The sequence below is a fragment of the Zophobas morio genome, unplaced genomic scaffold (assembly GCF_036711695.1).
Source record: "Zophobas morio isolate AGI-343-1 ecotype UQ-CSIRO unplaced genomic scaffold, CSIRO_AGI_Zmor_V1 ptg000005l, whole genome shotgun sequence".
NCBI lineage: Eukaryota > Metazoa > Arthropoda > Insecta > Coleoptera > Tenebrionidae > Zophobas > Zophobas morio.
This window is the reverse complement of record NW_026972110.1, coordinates 13,057,019-13,074,919: the sequence shown is the minus strand read 5'-3', so window position 1 is coordinate 13,074,919 and position 17,901 is coordinate 13,057,019. Positions and strand designations below refer to the sequence as shown.

Below are 17,901 nucleotides of genomic sequence, written 5' to 3'. Positions count from 1 at the left end.
TTTCTCGTAGATTTCGGGCCGCAGATGTCACTTCTGACTTCCTTTTTTCGATAACCCCAAACGTTTTTCCAGAACTGTCCATTGAAATATCGCAATTTTTAAAAATTTCAAAAAATTCTTATTTCACTCAGAATTATTCGTGATCTTAGGCACGCTATATTTTAGGAATCAGGACGTCAAGATCTATAACCCTGAATCTTTTAAAAAATTTTAGACAACTTTTTCACAAATGAAGTATTCGACTATGTATAGATATTTTTTGTATGTACTTGTATTATAAATAAGTCTGTCACACTTCTACCATTATTAAGTTTGGTTATTATATCTCACTTCTCTTGGACAGTTTGTGTGGTGTGTTTACGTGCAAAAGATATTGCGTCATTTTTGCATGCCGGTGCATGTTTGAAACTTTAGTTCGGATTGCAGAGTTTTTGTTCGGATTACTGGATGTTCGGATAATCGTGGATTCGGATTATAGAGGTTATACTGTATTTAATATCAACAAAACCGCTTTTAAAATCTTAGTAGGGAATATAATCCTATTTGTAAATCTTTAATTAATAGCTTTTAATTTTATTTTTGCTTTTTTGTTTGTTTATTTATGATATTTGAATTTATTTTTGAAAACTGGAGCGTATTTGCAACTAGAAAATAAGGTCCTAATAGGTTATTTTAATCGTTTTTCCCTCTCAATAATGGAGAAATAAATAATTTGCCCTCCGTATTTTGCATTTCGATTGAAATTTATCACTTTGCATTTGAATGCATTCCGTTGAACAAAAAATGACAATATTACACGAGAGCTTATTTTCGTAAAAAATCTTGTGACTTCTATAGAAACAACCATGGAAGCATTCTGTGCATACGCTTTTGTAATGAACCGCCGACTCAGACTTTTTGTTTCTTTACGTAGAGTGGAAACACCATGAGAAAAACACGTTAAAATCGCAAACTGTCACTTAGGTTTGACCAGTGACATATCATTTGCCTCCTAAAACGCAGACATTCTAAAAAATAGATTTTCATATATATTGATTTGAATATTTAGTGAATAAATGAAATATAAAATTAAACCACGAAGAAATAACAAAACAGAATGACCACTACAGTTTCCTCCCCTTGAATTTGCAAGTAGACCCGTCCGAACGCTTTTACATCCAAGGGTGATGTTTCGTGTGAGTGTTCTTCTCAAAGTATTTCCATTCTAATGCATTTTAATCATTTCTTGTATTACCATTTCCTCTTCAACTATTTAAATTGCTAATAAATCTTGTTTCTTTTATTATAGGTACATACAACCCCTAATTGAGACTGAGGAACAATCTCACAAGGAAGCGTAGTTGGTTACGTTTAATCAAAATTGAAATGTTCCGGAAACAGCGGATCATGTGGGAAGCTTCGGATGTGGTTACACCGATTGCACACAATAGGAGGATAAATGTTGGACCTAATAGTTGACAATTTATGGTCGAAAAACAGACTGACCGGTCATAGTTAATTAATTTGTCCTTTAACGTGTTCCGTCTCCCAAAGTACTGCATATACATGGAAAGCAACTTCAAACGAGACTCTTTATTACTTATTGTTGATTTAAACTGATGACCGACAACTTACTGGCGCCCCAAGCTTAATCCATACACTACATATACCAACCCTCATACCAACCTGTTTGTTCTTGACCCTGAAGGTACTACAGCATATCCCTCACCGTTGTCCTTTTTTGCGTGAAGTACAAAGGATGGATAACGCAAACTATACCGTCCAGATTTAAAACAATTTTATTATAAACATCAACAGCAAGTTCATTGGAAAATTCTCATTTTCATCCGTCAATGGATGCAATAATAATATACATACACAATCGTGTACAAAAAGCTGCACACTACTTTTTATTACAAAATTATCTGTACATAACTTAGTACATTTTTCGTGAATTTCGATCAATTCAAAAGTCAACATCAAATAAATAAATACACATGAAACGCACTAAATATACAAAAAAAATACATACTTTTCTTTTTTGATCTTGATCTAGTTTCCAAAAGTATGACATTTGAAATGAAAGCAACGAACATTTAACAAAATTAAGTTTTAAGATTTTTCTCTCTTCTTAAAATTTCGTTTACTGGCACATCTGTTTATTATGTCCGTCACGTGTCCCTTGTGATCGAAAATCTTCATAATTTGTGTTTTAGCTTCGATCATTCCGTCGTTTATTATTTTTATTCTTTGAAGATTACCCTGTATTAAATTAATGGTAAGAACTCCACATACAAGATGTTTGTTAAGTTACCTTAATTAGTTCGTTGATTCTATTGATATCCTTTTCAAAGTGTAGGGCCTCTTGAGATTCAGTACTCTTAAGTAACTCAGTCAGCTGGTTATACACAGTTTGTTCTTGTTCCGCCTGTAAAATTGACAAATTTATAGAAATTAGAGATTAATTGAACTACCAGAACCTCTACCAAATCCTCCATTTGAGTTGAAAGATGATAAATTTTCCATCCGTTAACCTTCTCTTGTACTCTATATTGATTAGCCAAATCCATAATCGTGGGTCGTCTTTCATCCTTAGGCCTGACGTCTGAATATCTCAAATAATGATTGTGAGTTGCTTTCCACGTTTGTCGATAACTATTCAGTAAACTCGCAGACGCCGGCTTGCGGACGGTAGTCACTTGTCCAGCTTCCGGAGCGCCATCTCTCGGTTCGTCGGACTGATTTCCGTCGGAATCATCCTGTTCTTTCTTGATGGTACTTTCGGAAATGAATTGCATGTCATCGTTATGCTCGTCGATGTCATTACTACCAGTCCTAAAGACCAACATCACATGATTATAATTGCTATTGTCATAAAAAATACACAGGTCACTTACAATTGTTGTTTTCTGGGTTTCTTCCTTGGACTCATCTCCATCGGTGGCTTCGCACTTTCCTCTTCCTTATTCAAGGGTGCATGAGGCATGCTGTCTTCATTTACTTCCGCTAAACCAGGACTAGAAGTCGCCGATATCGTAGTACTACCCCCAGAACTGTGACCATTTCCCCTAGAATCGGGCCTGGACGGCGGCGAAATAGACGGCAATGGTTGCTGAGTTAAGTTGGTCAAAACTGGAGTCAGATTCTTCGCCGCCTTCAACGGCGACCCTTCGTGGTCTCTCTTCCTTAAAATACTCGGTCGTGGGGAAGACGTCATCTTCGTGGGCACAGACTGCTGGGACTGCTCGGAGTTTATTTCCGATTGAGACGCAAACTGTTGAGTACGGTTCTGATCAACAACCATGACTGGATTGAACCTCATCTGTTGATTTGTCACAATACCTGCAAGTGGATCATCAAGCGTGTTTATTTACCGAATGACGTAATTGTTTCAATTTTTCTAAGTTCATCGAAATAACGAAGTCGTTATATCATCTCGCGACTGATATAAACAGCGTGGAGGATTTGCATTTGTGGCGAAAACAACAACTGTTTTTCAAGTCAGCTTCTAATAATCAAACTTTATCACAGGACTTTACGCAGCAAAAGCGGTATTATTCTTGAAAGGCTTAGTTTACAAAGTGGGCGCTTAATATGTGTGGTACGTACCGTGGACTTGTGTATTTAAAGTTGTCGGCCGAATTTGTTGGGTGGATTGTGGAAGAGCAGCGAAAGATGTTGGTTGTTGACCGAAAGAACGGGCCACTGGATAGTTTCCAGCATCATAAAAATACGTACCAGTTGCAATCGAATACGTCGAAACAGTGCTCGTCGTAGTGTTCGTGCTGGCTGAAGGTGCGCTTGTTGGACCTATGGTATGAAACACAACTGTCACCACGATGAAAATATTTTTTCTATTGTAAACAATGTCAAAACTGTTTGTGGCAACAATCTCTAATAAAACTTCGCAGCCGACTATGTAATTTTTATCATGGAGTGGTCTGATTGCGAGAGATAAACAAAAGTTTAATTGTAAGTGGTGCAACGAAATTATTTATCCGTTTAAGAATTACTTCATTTCGTAAAGACAATATTTAATAATGGTGGGTCACATAAATCATTCGCTACGGCTTCAACATAAAGCATGTGTTATTCTAAAGCCGCACACACGCAACAAACAATATTTCTTTCTTAGTTCGGCACAAGTCTAAAATGTTTACATTAACTTTTAGCCAAAGCTATATTTCGTAAAAAATAAAAGCGACATGAATTACTTTGACTCGCGGAATTAAAAAAATTCCTTGAAGGTTATTTCGGCAGAACTTCTCTCGCCCTATTAAGTTCAATAAAACATATCCACCTTTTTCGGAAAAATTCAACATTTTATTTTATAACTTTATTATTTCTTGTGGGAAGTTGAAATAAACATATGTAACTATGTAAAGTTAAAGTGAATGTCAAATAACGTAGTGCGCGTATGTTTAAAATGAATTTTTACTTTACAAAATTTTGTAATTACGTCATCGATATTTTTTGCAAAGACACGTATATCAATTTGGATAGGTACAGTGTAATACTAATAACAACAGTATTGAACTCCCAAATTTTCGGCAAAATAAAATGAGCCGTTCCTGATTTAATCAATAAAATAAATTGACCCATTCATCATTTTTTGATGAATCAATTCTAAAAAATATGAATGTAATGATAAATAAACAGTACCTATAGACTCATCATATTTTGCACATTTTCGATAAGAGTTATTCGACAAAATTTTAAGATGACCTCATTAATTTTTTGGAGGGGATAAACAGGTATACTTTGATTAAAAATTTACCATATCTACGATAACTTTAAAACGTTTGCAAGACGGTTTTGTAGTTTCTGATGTGATCAAGAAAATAAACTGATTCATAGATTAATTTTTTTGAGTTACCCGGTATAAATAATTCTAAAAAAATATGAATGGGATGACAAATCAAAAATATAAACTCATCGTATTTTCCACATTTTAGATAGGAGTTATTTGGCAAAATTTTGAGATGACGTCATCAGTCTTTAGAGGGGTCGTAAACGGATAAATTTTGACTAACGATTTATCATATTTCCGATAACTTTAAAACGTCTGCAAGATTTCAGAGCATCCGATTTTGCAATTTCAAAGTTAAATTGTACAATGTTGTTATACGATTTTCATTTTTTTACAAAAATCTGGATGCCTAGTGTAAAAACTTAACACGGATTCATAAACTACAAGTGGAGGAGTATGTTATTTTATAAAAGTTTACTATTATAAAAGTTGGTAATGACGTCATATCATCCTTGGTGGGGACATTGATTAAATACATATAGATAGACCCATGCGATTGTTTGGAGCGAACAGGCCAACGGCCGGCGAACAAGAGATGGCGCACCAACAGTCGGCCGTCAAACGCCGGCGAAAAGCTTGGACACCAATCGCGCGCGTAGATAACCCAAATCACAGCAACAATACATTTAATAAAGCTACCACTCGACAGAGGGCGACGAAAAAAATGTGTAAAAATCTCATAGTAAGCATTTATATAATTTACAACGTTGCCAGATGAGCCTAACACAACTTTGCCGTTATTTCTAGTCGATTAGATTTTATTTCGTTTAAAAGTTTCTGGTGAATAAATGGAATTATTATAATGAATAAACAATACAAACAAATTATTACTTGTTATTTTAAATACTTGTTAGTGTTGATGAAAACATAAATGGTAATTAAAGTTATTCTAAATACGGTCCGGTCCGGTAGCTCAAATTTTACAGTACGAGTGGTATGTTTCAGGACGAGTAGGTAGCCGAGTCTTTAATTTCGAAACGAGTACTGCGAAAAGAGTTACCGGACGTATGTTGTTATGTATTTTATTTCATACTGTCAACATACTTTTTTATTCGATAAAATTATTATTATTTTGAGAAAAAATCCAAATCGAGTCACTTTTTCTGACATCGTTAGCAACCGCTCTTTGGTAAATGTTTTAATTTGTTTATTCGTGCAAATCAGCATCATATGTTTAAACACATAGCACTTATAACACTTTACAGGACTTATTGTTTTGTATAATCCGACTCGATGGACGAATGTTTTGTGCAATCCGTCTCGAAGGACCAATGTTTGTGCAACTCGGCTCGTCCTACCAGTATTTTTTGTAATCTGGTTGATACGACAATGTGATACCAAATTGTACTTTGATATTGCTCCAAGGACCTTTGTTTTCTTGCGTGCGAGATAATAGACAGCGTTCGGTTTCGATGTTTAATACAGGACGGTTACAGAAGTACTAAATTTACATTTGTATTTACAATAACAGGTAAAGCAAAAGAGACCCAAAAGGGTCAGTGGCCGCTTCCGGAAATGGAACACTTGTTCTTTTTGGCTCAATTTTATCAGACTTGTCTGTTTTTTTGATTTTACCGGAATCGTTCGATCCAGTAAAACGTCAAACTTGACATAGTATGAAGTAAAATAAATAAATTTTATGATGTAAATACAATTAAGTATATCGATAATTCGCTACTGAAAATTTATTGAAATATAATTTGTGTTAAAAAAAGATTTTTGTGGTTTTATGGTTTATTAACATAATTTACTTATTTGAAATTAAATATTTTTAATACATAGCACAAGTTCTTGATATTCTTTATTTTTATTCCAAGTAATAATTGTGTTTCCTTTAGTTTTAATCAAGAAAATTTTTCGGTTATTATCTAACATACTTTTGTACATTAAGAAACTCCATTCCACGTCGCAGGACGTTACAGGACAATATTTAAATAAATAAAGAAGTCGTTTTATGTGTTTTAAAATTCACTCTGATTTCCGGACTTTAGACTTTTTGGTGTTTCACTTCGGCACAAGAACTAGTCGTATCTCAAAGAAAACAAACAGTGGAATATAGCGTATTGTACCTATATTTCATAGTAAAAATGTCTACATTTTTTTATGAAGAGACAGACTGTACTAGGAAACTTTACTAAATCTTTTCATTTACGAGCTATTGAAAGACCGCCGGTCTCACTGATACTTCTTATTACTTGACTCCTACGAATGAAGCGAAAAATGCACAGATTGAAAATATAGTAAATGGGGTAGTATGTATGCGTGATATGTCGTTAGACATTAAGTATTTTGCAAATAAAATTTATTTCATTGAAAACAGAAACATTAAAAAACATATCTGTACAAGTTTGGAATCGATATGGCCAGTTGTTTAGAATATGCAAATATGCTTTTTTTCGTATTTACAATTATTACGAAACAGGTTATCAAATAATCTATTTTCACATGGCGAGACTTTCAAGCGGCCGAAGAGTTAAAAACCATAAATTTTCATTGAAGAAACAAACTCTTCCAAGAAAATTTACCAAATCTTTTAGTTTACGCACTATTGGACGAGCACTCCTTAAAACGGTCAGTATACCTAATCGCATTATTCCATTGATACCTACCAGTGGCGGCTCGTGACTGTCTGATGTGGTGAGGCGATGATAGAAGTTTGACAATAATAGTAATATTACTTGGTCTTACTAGTTAGTAATGATAGAAGTCTTGCCTGAATACCGGTCATTCCCGGGTCAGTGGTAGGTCCTAATAATAATAATAATAACACCCATAACACATTGAATCAACAATGTTTTTACAAGTCAAAATTTTGTTGAAAGTAGCACTTTCTTGGAGGGATTCGGGAATAGTTGTTGTGTTCTTTTTCTAAACATTTTAAGCCCATGAAATTTTTAATGTGTACTTTGGAACTTTCATGGAACTTTGCACTTCGGATGAAATTCGTTAAATCGTTATATCCCGGGATGTTGTGTAAATATTACGGCAGAGCCATTTATATGTTTCGTAGGTACCAAGTTGATTTAAATGACTTGGAGTACTGACGATTCTGTCGCTTATCAATGGAAGTTAAATGAATTAACGGTTTTGACTGGTCGATATTTAGCAAAATTTGCCGACGTTCTAGCTCGGTTCGCCATGAAAACGGCGTTTCAAGAAGCAACATGACGATGTCGTACTCGGGATTCATTTTTCACTCACCTGTACCTATGAAAGAGACAATAACACAAAACACCAACACGTGGGTTTTTATTCACGTTCATGCTAATTACCCACGCACCCCGCAACTCTACCGTTCTGTAAAATAAATGGAAAAATGGTTTAATGAGTACGCCGAAATTGGCTGAGAAGCACCGAAGATATAGCCTCAGTTCCGAGCGAAAGCATGTATAGGAGTATAGGAGCTGAGCCATCGAAATCCGTGTCTGTGATTGGGCTTCGCTGGTTCAAGTGAACCGACGTTCTGGCCGCTTCAGTTAAAGAACTAGGGGCATAAATCGTACGGTATTCAACGGAAAATGTCAGCAGGAAGCGTAAAAAATAAAAAATCATGTACAGATTTCCCATTTCAACATATTTTTGTAACTAATGCATTGAAAACTCTTTTTTAATTATAAATTAAGTCAATCTGTTCTTAAGATATTATGCTGTGAGGCGCCGCCTCACTTGCCTCATCTGACGAGCCGCCACTGATACCTACCTACCGAAAACGTTGCCAGATGAGCCTAACACAAATTTGCGGATATTTCTCGTCAACCAGATATTATTTCATTTAGAAGTTTCTGGTAAATAAATGGGATTATTATAATGAACACATGAAACAAATAAATTGTGATTATTATTTGTTGTTTTAATCCATTAGACGCTTATAGGCTTATAAGCATACTTTTCTTGAAAAATCGGTAATAAATTCAGTGAAACATCTTTGTGCCTTAATTCCTGTTGGTAAACTGGGATTTTGAATAGAGGTCGCACGAAAATTTTGTATGGTTTTATGGTTTATTTACATAATTTTCTTATTTACAATGAATGTTTTTAATATATAATACAAGTTCTTGATATTATTTATTTTAATTACATTTAATAAACCATAAAACCACAAAAATCTTTTTTTAACACAAATTATATTTCAATAAATTTTCAGTAGCGAATTATCGATATGTTACAGCTAATATCCGAAATCCGTTATTATGCATAATAACTAGACATTTTAGGAATTATGCGTAATAACTAAACTTATCAGTTATTATGCATAATAACCGGAAACATTAGGAATTATGCATAATAACTAAAATTTTCAGTTATTATGCATAAAAACGGAAACGTTTAGGTAATATTGATAATAACTAACAGAGGAATAGGAATTATGCCTAATATTTTCCAAAAACCTACCCACCCTGCCTCGCTTTCCTCTACATATCACATGTACAGTTGATTAAAAAAAAAAAGGGAGAAATTACAGTTATATAAACGTCATATTCCCATTGCTTTTCATTGATCAATGAGAATCTGAATTGCTCATCTTGTCCCGTTTTTTTGAAATCAGCTGGACATGTTACAGGCCAGTGCCGAAGCCTTTGAAAATGGTAAAAAGTGAAAAAAAATTAGAACAGGATGATACCCATTGGAAAAGGAAGAAAACATATCAAAAATAAAGGGAAAAATAATTTACGGGCGATTTGAGGTCCGGAAGGGGAACAGGGTGAGCTTTTAAGGGTAGAAAACGGTTTATGACGATTTCCGGCAAAACTACAAGTCCTATCGCAAAAAGTTAAATGGCAAAGTTGTAGGTAATAAAAAGATCTACAACTCTTGTGTTTACACTTTCTTTACATAACCTCAAGATTTATGCGAAAAATGCAAATAACCGAGTTTTTGGTTTTTTATTTTTATCTCCCATAATTTTTTTTTTTAACGACATTTGGTGAAAACTTACCTATATATGTCCCAATCTCACTGTAATTTTTTTGATTCAAAATATTTATTTTTTCCCCTTATTTTGATTTAATATCTAAAAACCACGTCAAAATATTTGCTTTTTTAAAAAAATCGGTGTGCTTTTTGTTCGCTGAAATCTCTACTTTCTGAAGGTGTAAAAAAAAATATACATTACTATGGAAAATTTTCACAGGAAATGCAAAAAAACGAAAAAACTCGAATTCGAATTATGTTTTTAATCATGTAAAATTTTGAGCTATTTATTAAAATTTACACTTTAATTACCCGAAAAAAGTAAGATTCCATATTACGCTGATAAACTCAAAAATTTAAAATCCATGAAACAAACGCCTTCTGTTTGTCAATATGAAAGATGATTTAATTCTTACCAATTGATTTTCGAAATCTTAATTGATTCAGTGTTATATTGTCATTTTTACATTTATAAATATATTTGATTAATTGTAATCCATTTTTTGCGATATCTTCTTTGTTTGCATGTTTTTTATAAAAATATTGGCCAAATTTGACAAATTTTTATCGTCTAACTAGCAGACCCAGCAAACGTTGTTTTACCATATAAATTATTTCTAGTGAATATTTTACTAGTTAAATAAAAAATTGAATCAAAATAAATAAATAAATAAATTATAATTAAATTAAATTATAAATTATACATGCAAATTATCGTACGATGATTATATTCAACAGCCATCTTGAACCCTGTTGCTTATCTGTGGATGCAAGTAAAGATACTAATATCGTTACTACAAAATGGGGGTTGGTGGTAGAAGGGTGAAAATTTCGGGTTATATGTATTTTCTTCTCAAAAATTATCGGCCCTGGCCTATTAGGCAATATGCTTAATGACTAATGTTTCAGGTATTATGCATAATTCCTGTTCCTCTGTTAGTTATTATCAATATTACCTAAACGTTTCCGTTATTGTGCATAATAACTGAAAAATTCAGTTATTACGCATAATTCCTAATGTTTCCGGTTATTATGCATAATAACTGACAAGTTTAGTTATTATGCATAATTCCTAAAATATCTAGTTATTATGCATAATAACGTATTTCGGATATTAGCTGTAACAGATATACTTAATTGTATTTACATCATAAAATTTATTTATTTTACTTCATACTATGTCAAGTTTGACGTTTTACTGGATCGAACGATTCCGGTAAAATCAAAAAAACGGACAAGTCTGATAAAATTGAGCCAAAAAGAACAAGTGTTCCATTTCCGGAAGCGGCCACTGACCCTTTTGGGTCTCTTTTGCTTTACCTGTTATTGTAAATACAAATGTAAATTTAGTACTTCTGTAACCGTCCTGTATTAAACATCGAAACCGAACGCTATCTATTATCTCGCACGCAAGAAAACAAAGGTCCTTGGAGCAATATCAAAGTACAATTTGGTATCACATTGTCGTATCAACCAGATTACAAAAAATACTGGTAGGACGAGCCGAGTTGCACAAACATTGGTCCTTCGAGACGGATTGCACAAAACATTCGTCCATCGAGTCGGATTATACAAAACAATAAGTCCTGTAAAGTGTTATAAGTACTATGTGTTTAAACATATGATGCTGATTTGCACGAATAAACAAATTAAAACATTTACCAAAGAGCGGTTGCTAACGATGTCAGAAAAAGTGACTCGATTTGGATTTTTTCTCAAAATAATAATAATTTTATCGAATAAAAAAGTATGTTGACAGTATGAAATAAAATACATAACAACATACGTCCGGTAACTCTTTTCGCAGTACTCGTTTCGAAATTAAAGACTCGGCTACCTACTCGTCCTGAAACATACCACTCGTACTGTAAAATTTGAGCTACCGGACCGGACCGTATTTAGAATAACTTTAATTACCATTTATGTTTTCATCAACACTAACAAGTATTTAAAATAACAAGTAATAATTTGTTTGTATTGTTTATTCATTATAATAATTCCATTTATTCACCAGAAACTTTTAAACGAAATAAAATCTAATCGACTAGAAATAACGGCAAAGTTGTGTTAGGCTCATCTGGCAACGTTGTAAATTATATAAATGCTTACTATGAGATTTTTACACATTTTTTTCGTCGCCCTCTGTCGAGTGGTAGCTTTATTAAATGTATTGTTGCTGTGATTTGGGTTATCTACGCGCGCGATTGGTGTCCAAGCTTTTCGCCGGCGTTTGACGGCCGACTGTTGGTGCGCCATCTCTTGTTCGCCGGCCGTTGGCCTGTTCGCTCCAAACAATAGCATGGGTCTATCTATATGTATTTAATCAATGGTGGGGATGATCTTGCAAATTTTGGTTAGCGTTTTACCATCTACACGATACTCCTAATAAGTATATTAAAAATTTAACAACAATTGGTCCGGTAGTTTAAATTATCTGTCTAATGAAAATCGACACAGCGCGGACAGATGGCAAACGGCAGACAGACAGACGGAGACTCGTATGACTCGATTACAATACTTCCTTAGCTTATGCTCGGGAAATAAAAATTGATATAAAGTTGTTTAAACAGAACTTCCCTCGTTCCCGGAGCATGATCAATCAAATCCAGTTTTAAGTGAGTTCTTCTTAATATATTAATTCTTCATAGAATTTTGTCATAAAAAATTTAGCAGTAAATATACCAATTTGTACTACAGTGTATGCTTATACTTTCAGAATAATGAGATAACCCATTTTTGATTTACCCAATACAATAAATTGCTTCATTCTTCATTTTTTCGGGATATCCTGTATAAGCAATTCTACGATATAATGGAATTGACCTAAAAATATTTTGAGATGACGTCATTAAATTTTTGAGAGGACAAATAAATGAATTTTCATTAGCAATTTACCATATTTTGGGTAAAAATCTCAATTTCAAAGGTGAAAAATAAAAGCGGATTAATAAATCCCAGACTGCATATTATTTTTTTTTAATTTTTAGATGACATCAATTTTTTAGGAAGGATAAACAGATACATTTTGATTAAAAATTGACCATGCATACAACAACTTCAAAACGTCTGAAATATTTCAATGTATTTAATTCAGGGTTTTGCAGTCTCTGATTTAATCAACAAAATAAATTGACAAACAGCCAGACGGAAACGGGAGACCCATTTTTTCGTACTCTAGGGGCCACAATCCATCAAAAAATATGAAATCAACCAGTCGTCCAATGGACTTACGCTCAGGAAGTAAAACTTTAATAACTATATACAATATATAATATCTTCACAGCTAATACATATAAAATTTATTACTAAAAAACAATAGACAATTACAATTTCTGTTAATCAGTGTAAATATCGATAAGAAAGATAGCAATCGTAACACAAGCACTGAGACAATCACACGCTTCCGCTGTGATTTTTTTAATTAAAATGATAAGATAAAAAGTTTATATTCTATATTTTTATATTCTCCGTAATAGCAACTCAATGTCTTGATAAACAAATCTACTTACTTCAAGAAAAAAAAAAAAAAAAACAAAAATATGAACACTACTATAAACTACAGGAAAAAACTGGTCGAAACTTTCGACAGCACTTCCCTCGCCCCTGTGAAGATTACCTCTATAAATTAAAATCAATCACTACCACTCACAGTGTAAGAAAAAATAAAGTCCATGTTGGACGCGAAGGCCCAACTGTTTTCGAGTTACAAATCCGAATATAGGAATATATTATTGAGTAACATTTAAATAATATTAATGTAACAATTTTTTAAATTATGTCATCAAATTGTTGGTGGAGGTGTTTAGACAAATTTTGGTTAGCGTTTTACCATTTACACGATATTCATAATAAATATACAGAAACAGGAGACCCATTGTTTCATATTCTAGAAGTCATGACACGTCCAGAAAACATGAAACTAGCCACATTACAATACTTTCTGAGATTACATTCGGGAAGTAAAAACGAACATTTTAAAATTAATGGTCAATATTTTTATCTTTACAGAATTTAAATTTTTAAAACATATTTTATTTAACTATTTTTCCCCATTAATTAATTTTCAAAATATAGGAATAACTTTCTTTGTAGCGAAATAAACCTAAAATTTCACACTATTTCAAAAGACGTGTTTTTTTTTAAATTAAAGATCCATTGTCTACCGAATTATGTTAATTTGTTGATAACGTACGAAAGTGAATATAAACGACAATTCCAAACTAACACAAGCATATTAAAAAAAATTGCATACTGAAGAGTAAGATTTAAACCGCATTCTACCAAGAGACCAATAAAAAACAGAATCGAAGTCAGTCAGGGATTTTTGAAGAGTTATCTTTGATAGAATTTTGGTCTTATCAGATTACCGTTAACTTAAAAGTTAGATTATAAAAACAAAAAAATGTTTCTTACAATATAGAACATAAATTCCCAAACTTTTATTTTATGCACACAAGTAAAACGATTTTTTTTTGGTAGTTTAAAGATCACTTTCTAAATCAGGTACGTTAGTGCATTGGGACTTCCCAAAGCAAAATTATATTTTTTGAAGTATGTAGTAAACCTAGAAGCATTTATACCAATTGACATTTTAGATAAAATTTTTGAAATTGTTGTACATGAAATTAGCTTTAAATTTTCACAGCAAAGTCAAATATTTGAAAGTAAAAAATTAAGTGCGTGTCATTTAAACGTTGTTTTATTTGATGTTCATCGTCATACTTACTCTTTGACAATTTTGGGCAAAATATTTTTTTACGTATAACACTGCAACACGTATTCGTTTATCTTTATAAATAAAAAAATTAGAATAGGGGATATGTTACGTGAAACACCTGTACAATTTTTACCTAATAAAATGTTTTCCTGAAATGAAAATTAAAGATAAAATATATGAAATAAGTATGTTCAACGACTCAAATGTCTCATAAATAATAATTTACCATACAAACAATGGTTTCAATAATCGATATAATAATAACAATTTTGTAACTATGTAAACGCATTATATTTTTGGCAACAAAAAAGTTACAAATTCATCAAAAACTTTCTGATCGATAAAACGATTTTTCTTTTGCATGAACTAAATTTTAATGACATGAGATTTTTTGCTTGATATTATAAAATTATAACGTCGGATACTTTTAGCGGAAATCTTACTGCTTGAGACAGCATGTAAAAATAGATCTGCATAGAATATTTAAAGTCAAAGCACACAAAGAAATGACGAACCAAAAATAGCACAATTCACGAGGAACGAAAAACAAAATTAGAGTAAGGTAATTAAGGTCCCCAGATTCCTCAATTTGATTAGGCAATTGTTACAGTCTAATTATGTTATACAAAAGTGTTTTTATGAAGTTTTTTCTAAATATAATTTCCTACAATTCGTCCAATATAATTTCATAAAAAAATTACACATTTACCTACATTTCTGTCTTATTAAATCTGATTTAACAATTAATGTGTTGATGCAAATATTTGGATTAGCAAATATGTAACAATACCTACTTTCAGGAGTATCTATCTATTCACACTTCATGTTTTCGTGCACACGCGTAATTTAATTTTTAATTGAACCCATAAACAATAAAAACACAATCATTCATAAGAATCAAAACCCATTTGATAACGCAATAACTTTAGGCCACCATATTAACTCTAGAATAAAATCTAAATTGAGTCACCGTTCATTTTATCACTGAATGCAGATAAGAGGTACATAATAAAACTGTTATAAATATTTTTAAACACCTTATTGAAAATGACTCTAAAAATAAAACTTAATAAATAGATAACAGCCAATGACAAATAACTCGCGGTCTATATTAAAATAAAACAACATATTTATCTTGCCGTTTTACTAATTAATCTTTATCTAAATATGGTATCACACCTATAAAAATTAAACTGTTATCAGTTGTCCACTCGTAAACGTTATTCATTTTTAGTATTGCAATAAATATGGTGAAGTATCTACCACTAGCTTTTATGGCGTTTGATTAACAGCAAAAAAAATCTACTTACTGGGTGATGTTCTCCTGGCCACTGATGGTAAAGATGCATGGATAAGCACATTTGCTGTCTGAGTTGATCCTTGTGGATTTTCACCTTGAGAATAAACATTAGCAATTGGTATAGTTTGTGATGAAACCACAGCTGATTGCCTTTGATTCACTACTGCAGTTGGCACATTCACTAAAATTATGATATAAAATTGTGCATAAATGACAGAAAGTGACTTACCAGTTCTATTTGCAGCTGTAACAACTGCTTGTGTTGTTTTGATAGGAGCAGGTAGGGGAGTAAAATGAATGGCACCTACACAGAAAAACAATTATTTTTTTTTTTTTTCAAAAAGAACAATAATGACCTTGAGCAGGTTGTGTTATCACTTTAGTTGCTTGAGTATGTATACTCCTAGGCTGGGAAGTATTAGCCAACACAACAGGATGAAGATTAAGAGTCCTGGTAGTGATATTAGAATTTGACACTTGTGCGGGAGCCGCCCCCACCGATAATCGGCCAATCGTAACAGTCGGTTGTGTTGAAACATTTCTATTTGTAGTTGTACCAATCACAGTTGATTGTTGCGGCTGTGAAGACACTGCTGCTATTCTTGCTCCTGAAGTCAAAACTGTGGCTTGAGGAGTGACAAGACGTGCGCCAGTCTGTGTAACATTTACAGGGATTGTCAAACGCGCTGTAGTCACCTATGAATTTCAAATTATCATTTGTACTATCACTTTCCAACTCTCACCACTGGTCTAGCTGCAGTACTTTGCCTCTGATTCTGCGCTGAACTGGCGACCGTCAGTCTTGGCGTTGCCGTAAACTGGCCACTAGTATTAGCACTGTAAACCACTGCTTGGGTCCTTGAAGGTAGCACTTGTGCGATAGTAACTGTATTGCCTAACCCCTGAATGCCAGTTGCATTCTGACCAGGTTTGAATGAATGTCCGATTGTGATAGCAGAATGCAAAATTGCAGTACCAGGCCTAAGCGTCGACACATTCTGTATCCCCGCTTGCGATCTTGACACTAGTTGGGGCTTCCCTGTCACACTGGCACCTCTAACTGGAGAACTTAAGACTGTAGTGGCCCCTTTGATCTGGGAGCCATTGGATGTATTGGTCAACCAAGCTGTACCGGGGGCTGGGCTGGGGGTTCGAGGCGGCCTCACGAAAGCATGCGTCTGGGTAATTATTAGAAACACTGTTAAACTTTTATTGAATTAAACATACCTGGCCACTAGTTTGGGCGGCTACTACCATGGGGCCCCTCACTGCTGCTACATTACTGCGTGGCGCCGCTATGTTTGCTACAACAGCTGGACCTCGAGGAACGTGGTACGTAGTACCACAGGAGACATTTTGGGCAACTACTGGGGTAGTTGAAAGGGTGATTTGGGCGGGCCTTTGGATTGTTATGCTAGCCGAACCCTGGGGTTGTGCTTGACTCGTGGTCAAAATACTTGTAATCTGGGAACGTGCTGCATCTAAAATTAAATTAATCATTGGGTAACCACAAACTGCTAAAACTCACCTTGTTTAAATACTGTATGGGGCACGATGTTGGTTGTAATGATGGTTGGGGTGTTGGAAGATGACTGCCCCGCATTTGTAGGTGTTCCTTGCGTTAAAACACGCATTCCTCTCAATGCTTGGGTCGTCATAAGCAGAGGGGCTTTCCCCTCAACAGCCCTAACTGTAGTAATTTGGTTTCTCGCCAAATCCAGAGGCAAGGATTTATGGGCTTCCTTGCCCTCTTCTCCATTTCCACTCATAGCTTACCTTTTTCACCAAACATTCATAAAAAAACTTAAATAATTACGTTAAACGCATCTGCATAAAATATTAATCAACTTTTCAAACAGTGATTATAAGGTTTTGTGCAGCTCAAGAACAAAACCCATATTATTTTTTCTAAAGTTTAGAACGCGGAAACTCAAACACTTCATACGAAATTTTAAACTTAATCATAGCCTTAAAACTTAGGAATACACAATCATGGACGATAACAACACCACAAAACGCAAATTCCGAACTGACGCCATTGCTGCTGCTGTCAAGAGAACGTCGACCCATTAGTCAGAATATTTGTTAATCATAATTTTTTCTCATTTTTGTAGCTAGAACCAGCGTGGATTCAATTTAAACACAAAATGAATTAGTTTAGTGCAGATTTGTCTATAACCGACA

At 33.7% G+C, this 17,901-nt stretch overlaps 1 protein-coding gene and 1 long non-coding RNA gene across 5 annotated transcripts; one reads left to right on the top strand and one right to left on the bottom strand.

Annotated features, from left to right (window-relative positions):
• Nucleotides 1–1,085: 1,085 nt before the first annotated feature.
• Nucleotides 1,086–1,498, top strand: LOC135120457 (uncharacterized). Its single transcript, XR_010278629.1, has 2 exons — nt 1,086–1,175; nt 1,289–1,498. It is a non-coding gene; the product is annotated as an uncharacterized LOC135120457 (long non-coding RNA).
• A 262-nt stretch (nt 1,499–1,760) lies between these two features.
• Nucleotides 1,761–17,884, bottom strand: Sap130 (Sin3A-associated protein 130). Of its 4 annotated transcripts, none has more exons than XM_064047239.1 (11): nt 17,246–17,884; nt 16,945–17,198; nt 16,461–16,895; nt 16,074–16,413; nt 15,947–16,021; nt 15,728–15,898; nt 3,589–3,789; nt 2,877–3,321; nt 2,460–2,814; nt 2,294–2,407; nt 1,761–2,241 (listed from the first exon to the last, which is right to left on the bottom strand). In XM_064047239.1, the coding sequence occupies exons 1-11, from the start codon at nt 17,484–17,486 to the stop codon at nt 2,092–2,094; spliced, it is 2,781 nt and encodes a 926-aa protein (XP_063903309.1). In that variant the 5' UTR covers nt 17,487–17,884; the 3' UTR covers nt 1,761–2,091. The 4 variants fall into 4 exon arrangements, with proteins under 4 accessions (XP_063903309.1, XP_063903311.1, XP_063903312.1 ...); XM_064047241.1 differs by having other exon boundaries at nt 2,466–2,814; XM_064047242.1 differs by having other exon boundaries at nt 3,718–3,789.
• Between the last annotated feature and the right edge of the window lie 17 nt (nt 17,885–17,901).